The sequence below is a fragment of the Lucilia sericata genome, unplaced genomic scaffold (genome assembly GCF_015586225.1).
Source record: "Lucilia sericata isolate MDLA Ls3-8-SP2 unplaced genomic scaffold, ASM1558622v1 Contig000237F_arrow, whole genome shotgun sequence".
NCBI classification, from domain to species: Eukaryota; Metazoa; Arthropoda; class Insecta; order Diptera; family Calliphoridae; genus Lucilia; species Lucilia sericata.
The window spans coordinates 1-8,253 of NW_023994264.1; the positions used below are offsets into that span (position 1 = coordinate 1).

The 8,253-nt window shown below is 30.7% G+C and overlaps 1 protein-coding gene across 1 annotated transcript; it reads left to right on the forward strand.

The window, feature by feature from the left end:
* Positions 1-4,902: 4,902 nt before the first annotated feature.
* Positions 4,903-6,447, forward strand: LOC119602521 (coiled-coil domain-containing protein 1-like). Its single transcript, XM_037954093.1, has 2 exons — positions 4,903-5,318; positions 5,418-6,447. Exons 1-2 carry the CDS (start codon positions 4,903-4,905, stop codon positions 6,445-6,447), a joined length of 1,446 nt encoding a protein of 481 aa, XP_037810021.1.
* Positions 6,448-8,253: the final 1,806 nt, after the last annotated feature.

Consider the following 8,253-nt stretch of genomic DNA (forward strand, 5'->3'; position numbering starts at 1 on the left):
GAAGATTTTTTAATTTTTATATAAAAAGAATTTTAATTTTTGCATTATTTACAAAATTATTCACAAATTTATATCAGATAGAGCTTATTTTTCTACGAAAATGTTCAAACAACCAACAGATAGAGAGTTTTTCATGGAAACATAAAATTTTTATTTGAATTAAAATCAATAAATATTATATTTTATACAATTTAATGGAGGAAAAGAAACCAAATTGTTGAAAAAGCAACAGATTATAATGTTTTGGTCCAAAATCAATGTTATATGGTTAAACACGACAATAAAATTGATTTAATTAGTATCATAATGAGCGATATCTCAAAAACTATTAGACCGATTTTAAATATTTTGACGGATTTGTGTTCAGCATGTCCAAATTATTAAGAAGACTTGTTTTGCAACAGAAAATTATCCAAAGGGATCGAGTTTGAAGCAATTTTTGGATAAGATAGAGAGTTTTGCATTTTTTAAGATAGAGAAATTTCAAAAATGCTATAAAATTGCCAAAAAATATTTTTTTTTCTTTGAAATTTATATCACTGATGCGCGATAGTTTGCTGAATATTTTGCCATCAAAATCACATTTTCATAAAAATGACAGATAGCGACTATTGAATATAGTCCCTCGATATTTCCCCACCATCTTTTAAGATGATAACTAGCATACCCTGGGTGCTTCGCTACCCTAACTTAAATTAAATACATACAAAATTTTGTTTACTTGAAGAATATAAAAGTACCAAATAGTTCCCACTTACAGTATATTATTCAGTTAAGACCATGTATGTTAAAATTAATGTTCCAAGGTTGAATATTTTATAAAATTAAAAAAGTACCATTTATGAGATAAAAAGTACTAAAAGTTCTCTCTTAAAGAATCTTATTCAATGACGACCGTGTAAGTTTAATAATCATGTGTTTTGAATTCATATTAAAGAAGATACAAAGAGTATCATTTGAAGAAAGAAAAAGTACCAAAAGTGGAATAAATTTAACCTAAATGGAAAGTACTAATAAAGAATACAATTTTTCCCTTTTCGCTTAGAAATATTCTTTTTCGAGAATTAAGTTTATAAAATGTTCCGTATTTAAATCAATATATCACAGATTAAACTCAAACGATTCAAATCTGCATTCATTTGTTCCAGAAAAATAGTGCTTTCAAAAAGTACCAAACAATTTACTCGAATTTGGTTTATATAGGCCTTAGTACTCGAATTCCAAAATAATATACCAACAGCTTATTTTGTGTGAGTAACTAAACTACTTTTTCAAATTTTATAAAAATTGGCTCAATGAGTTTGAATAAAATTAAATTTCCCGTTTTTTCTCTTTTTGGTACTTTTTTCCCCAGTGAAATCAAAAATTTTATTACAATAAATATTACAGAGTTAGTCCGTAATTTAATAAACAGAAAACCATAAATATAGTTTTCTCATTTTATACCCAAAAAGGACTGAATTTTAGAAAAGTACGAAACAGGTGTCTCATAATTTTGGGAGATGTATGAAAATATTTATAAAAATTTTATTATGTTAATTAGTTCAAAAGTTATAAAGGGCCAAAAAAGGTACCAAAATCACCTTTGTTACACATTTTCACCCCTTAACAGTAAGAATTTCAAAAAAGTACCAGACACCCATCTGCTCATTTTAAAAGTAGATACAGGTGCATTTAATAAATTTTTCTTGTATCACTAATATTGTGTAAGATAATTAAGAAAACTTGTTTTACCCGTTTTTTTCCTTTTTACCCGTAAATGTACAAGTTTCCAAAAATCACTCCTTAGTGGATCCACATAACCAAAACTACATCTACTGTCAAAATTTCATGATTCTAGGTTCAGCCGTTTGGGCTGTGCGATGATGAATCAGTCAGTCAGTAACGCTACTCTTTTATATATATAGATCACTATATGAGTAATTTCTAAAATCTGTTTTTTCAATGAATGTTCGACAAAAATAGATTTGCTTTGAAATCAAAAAAGAAACATTTTATTCTAAACTTTATCCCATGATTTGTTTCAAAGTTATTTTAAAAATAATAACATGGCAAAAAAATATTAATATTTTTGTTCTCAAAACTACATATGGTTTTTTTAGAACTGCGACAATCTATAATATTATAAAGAATTACACTGTGCGGAATTGAAAAAATGGAATATGATATTTCTTTTATAGGCATGGCTTTATATACTATAACGAATAAAATTATAGTTGAAGACCCCATAATGTAAATAGTTATATTATGAATTCTTGAAAAATTATAGAACGATCTAGTAATGCCTTTTGGAAAGCCCTCTATAGTCCATAATGGCTCTGATCTCGCGTTTAAGTAAAGAAGAGCACAACAAGCCCGTTAGGCCTTACTAACTACGAACGGAATGACAATAATATATAGCCTCCATCTTTTTTGATGCTGGGTATAAATGCGGTTGTTATATTCTGATATCAACTAGCTATGCAGTTTGAGAATATTTGCCATAAAGCTCCAAAAAAATATTCAAATTTTGACAATGAGTAATGTAGTTATTTCATACATTATTTGGTAGTGAGTGGTAGTAAATATTGTTTTAACGACTGTTAACATTGTTTTAACGACCACAAACCAAAAGTTAGTGGTTCGAGCCCTAGTTGATATCAATAGTTTTTTGAAAAGATATTAATAATAATATTATTATGATGATAAAACTTTTTGTTAATGGGGGCATTTGGTAAGCGGACTGGATACATTCCTTAAGTATGGAGAAAACTTACGGTGGTATTTATCCCCAAAGCGGGAAATATGAATCATAGTACCGCCTAAGGCTGTAGACCGACCAGTCTGTCATCGTTTTTATTAAAAAAACGCTGAAAAGATTGGTCGATGTCCATGTCAGGAACATTATATCCCCTGATAAATTCTGTGGGTCAAAATACGCATAGGAAGGTCAGTGGAGACAGCCTTGCATGACGTAGTTCTGAAACTATTGAGAAAACACTTGACAAAAAAAAAAGCATATTATGGCATCTTATAGGGTGCGGGTATCAACGTGACCCGCAATATCCGCAATGGTCGATACATTGGGTAACTTAGGTGTTGACTAGAGGATAAAAAATTGGACATAGAACATGCTTAATAGTAGGGTCATTAAGTCTAATATGGGTATTGCCACAAGGTGGTGTCATCTCTCTACTCCTGTGGAATCTTGTTCTAAATAAAATCCTTTTCAGACAAAGTAGGATGGGTTTCAAAGTAGTCGCATATGCTGATGACGTTGTGCTTCTTATTCAAGGGATTGGATGGTACCATTCTGAATACCTCAAGCGAAACCAAGTATCTAGGCGTCATTTTAGACTTTCAGCTTTCGTACTTTCTATATATGTAAGAAAATTTTTGGAAGAGTGTACCCCGCAGTCATAAGACCTATTTTGACCTACGGGGCTCTTGTTTGGTGGAGAGCGGAGCGGAGCGGAGGATCCCAAGACTCACGTTTCCATTCTAAACTGGCTCTATGAACTTCACCTCCAGGTCAGTCTAGAGATGATACTAACTGCATCTTTGCTGAATCTGCTTTACGACTTTAACAGTCAAACGGACTGAAGCACGTATTGGTCATTGCACCATCCTACAAAAGATAGACAGGCCAATACCGGGAACTGAATCTCGAAAATTCTACTATACTTATCTACTTGGACAGTCTTACATCAATCAAGGTTCTTCAGTCCAACATTATTAAGTCGAAATGTTTTCTCAATTGTATCCAATCACTGGCACAACATCAGAATGAGCTGACATGGGTCCTAGGACATGAGGGCATCCGTGAAATGAAATATCTGATGAATACCCAACTAAAGGGTCGTACCTAGACATAAACCTTGCACAAAAGTATATTCATATTCCTCTGGTGACCTTATAGAAATTGATAGATGACTGGCCGGAGCTCAGGTGGTCATATATCACCACTTGTAGAATATCGAGACTGCTCTGGCCCACTCTGTCAAAGGATAGGACTATGATTCTCTTGGTTTTTAGTAAGAATTCGATTAGGCTTTTCACGGGAATAATTACTGGGCACTGTATGATTGGACATATATATGTCAGAACGTATGGGCTACCCACCTTCTGGGAAGAAGACACCTTCTATGTGACTACCCAGTCTTACAAGAGCATAGACTACTCTATCTTGGTAGAACTCTTTTCCATGAAATGCTTCGCTAGTAAATATGATCGGATTTATTAGAAATACCGGCTGGTTCTCATAGGGACCACAGGAACCATATAGACAATGAAATTAGGGAGGGAAATCATTCTCCTTTATGTAATTCTAAGGCTATCACAATGGGCCACAAAGCCTCCGAGAGCAATCCACGTAACCTAACCTATGTTTTGGACCTCATCCAACAAAAATAAGTATTTAGTTATTCAGAAAAAAGGGAAGTACTTCCACTTTGCTTCAACATCTCTTTGCTGAGATTTTTTGACATGTCATCTATGAAAATAATGAGAGTATTTTCAACAAAGCCTGGCAAGCGTTTAATTCGTTGTAGTACCGTGTTATGACGTCATAATTGAGATAATAACAGAATACTCTGTAACTTTATGCTAGTATCGTATTGATGCTGCTGCCTCTTGTAGGGCATTAGTAAGAATAAATAATAAATATTTATTTAAAATATCATTTCTTTGGAAATAACAAATAATCTGGCAAATTCTTATCAGCGTTTTGGGATTTTTTCATCGTCAAAGATCATTTTAAGTCACATAAATACTGACAACTTAAGCTTTTAACGATTAGTCTTAATTTCAGTTTACATTCAGAGCGTGATACGCGAACTTATAGTTATTTTCGAAAGTAAATAAGTTTTAAATAAAATTTATATATAAATAATATTTAAAAACAAATAATTAAAAAAAATCAATATGAGGATTTTACTCTCATCGTTATTGCTACTGGCTGGTATAAATCTAATTTTGGCACGTTCTATATATTGGGATGCCGATTACAATCCAAACACCTGGATAAATGATCTTGAAGACGAGTTATTTGCAATACCTTCAAATCGCTATGATGATGATTTTCAAAAAATGTGGTTGGGAGAAAATTCTGATGAATCACCAGAGGTATTAAGAACCCTGCATGATATCATTGAGGAGTTTGATAACAGTAAAGAAAATGGAGATGATAATGACAATGTCGAAGAACACATTGTGGATAATAATAAAGATGTTAATAATGATGATAACGGAAATTCAGAGGAAATATTAAAATCCATACAGGATCTAATGGATGTTTTAGAAAAACCTGAAGAACATAGCGAAGTTGAACCATTTATTATGCATAGAAATATAAATAATAATAATAATGATGATGATGATGACGATGATCATCAAAAGAATATATTTAGTATATTCTTTAATAATCCATTTGTTCACAGTGAAAATGGATATGAATCGTCTGAAGAAAAAAACGATGATGATGAGGAAGTCACAACCATGCAAGGAGAAATTCTTGATTTAACAAAATCTTCTGAAGAGAAGTCACAAGACGATGTAATCGATATTTCCGAAAAGGATATTGAAGAATTGGCTGCTTTAATGATAACTCTAAGTGCCATAGACGATTTAATTGAAATTTCAAATAAAACACCACAATATGGCGAAGAAACTGAGGACGAGTTCAAATCCAGGGAAGTCGATGAATTTTTAAAATTATTCACTTCCATTTTAGATGAAATTATAAAAGAGGAACATAAAACAAGTTCTAGTAATGAAGATAAAGACAACAATGACAATGATAATGACGATACTACACCCAAAGACGATAGCAATGAAGAGAATGATGATGAAGATGTTACTACTCCCAAACCTGATAGTGATGAAGAGAACGATGATGATGATGAAGATGTTACTACTCCCGAAACTAATAGCGATGAAGATAATGATTACGATATAACTACACCCAAAAATGATAGCGATGAAGATAATGATGATAATAACAACGACGATACTGATGATAACAGCAACAGTAAGGAAAATGAAATTGATTCATTCGATCTAACATTCCACAGCATTGATGATGCTGATCAGGAACAAAATCTTAACGATCACAAATACGAAATTGTAGATCCAACCGTAACACAAGAAATAAAACCCACCAGTTCACCCTATACGTCAACGAATTTCGATGACAACAATGTCATCCAGGAATATGTTGAACTACGTCAAAATGTCGACACCGAACAAGATACTCTAATAACGAATGAACACAATTTGGATAAAGATTTCTATAATATAATTTCAAACAATTACAACGAAGAGAGTATTAAAAGATTTGAGAAGGATTTTTTCCTAGTTCGTGAAAATTTGGATAGAATCAAGCGTAATATAAATGCCATGGAAAATCTGAGTTCTAAATTGTATTTACATAAGTTGGTTAATGATGCTGTTAAAAATGTTCGTAAATAAGACGTAAAATCAAATTATTCTGAATTCTCTAAAAGCAAATATCTAGCATGTAATGAAATTATTATTTTGTCTATATTTAACGAAAATAAATTAAATATACTTATTATAAACTGTGATAAAAATGTCATATCTTTTAATTCAATAACAAGTAAGAGTGCTGTATTTGGTCTTGTTGGTTCTAATGTACCTTTCAGCATTTGTATATATTTTAATAAAAATTTAACCCACTTATTCACAAACAAAATTTTTATTTTATAATCGGTTTATAAATTATATTTTGTACAGAAATTTTGTTTTATAAACCGTTTATAAAATAAAAATGTTGTTTGTGAATAATGTTTCTTTTATTTTAATGTTTATTTTCTTAATTTTGTCATGAATAATATTTTTCTGTCAAATCCACATATTTTACTGTATTTAAAATCCTTCAACTATCTATCGATCTATCGATCTATCTATCTATCTATCTATCTATCTATCTATCTATCTATCTATCTATCTATCTATCTATCTATCTATCTATCTATCTATCTATCTATCTATCTATCTATCTATCTATCTATCTATCTTATCTATCTATCTATCTATCTATCTATCTATCTATCTATCTATCTATCTATCTATCTATCTATCTATCTATCTATCTATCTATCTATCTATCTATCTATCTATCTATCTATCTATCTATCTATCTATCTATCTATCTATCTATCTATCTATCTATCTATCTATCTATCTATCTATCTATCTATCTATCTATCTATCTATCTATCTATCTATCTATCTATCTATCTATCTATCTATCTATCTATCTATCTATCTATCTATCTATCTATCTATCTATCTATCTATCTATCTATCTATCTATCTATCTATCTATCTATCTATCTATCTATCTATCTATCTATCTATCTATCAAAAAATTTATTATGGACTTGATGAAACTTAGTTCCATATATGTTTAAAGATATTACTAATTGGAAGTATCCTCATTACGGAAGCAAAATTTAGATTTTCGCAATTTACTAAACCCCTATTTCAACTAGTTTGAAATTATTGTTACCCTAAACCTGTTTTCGTCAAATGAAGCCCGATCATTACGAAATTGGGCATCATTACGACTTGTATTAAACTTAGTTGTATCAATTTTTCACGAGATTCTAGTGTATGTAAAACACCAATTCGGTTTGTTCTGATATATGGGGACTATGAAAATTTATGAACCGATTTCTACCATTTTCAATGGGCTTAGTTCTTATGTATGTCAAGTTATCGTTATTGAAACAGATAGACGATGTTTTCGAATCTTATAAATAGATTCAATTCTGTCAATCTACTATTCTTACTTATATATACATATATATGACGTATGTATATTGAAACAAAGGTTTTGAATAGTTCACAATATATTCAAATAAAAAATTTCTACATGTAACAGCTTGTACCGATAGCACGAGTACTAAGTAAAGGTGTTTTTAAAAATGTCACACATTTGCCATTCATTTGATAATAAAATAGTCATAAAAACCATTTAACTACTAGTGTTAGGGTGGTTATATTATACCAAACCCCAAACACCTAAAATTTAACCGATTATTTTCAAATTAATCCGCATTCATCCAGATTAACTTTAATTCCCTTAATTTCGCTTGTATATAACATTTTAAATTATTTGAAGAATAAAACCACCCTAATGTATTCTGATAAGAAAATATAATTTAAACTAGTATTTTTGAGATTTTGTAAACAACAGTCGCATTATCAACAGTCCAAAAACCTCGCATTATAATTAAACCATCCGATTGA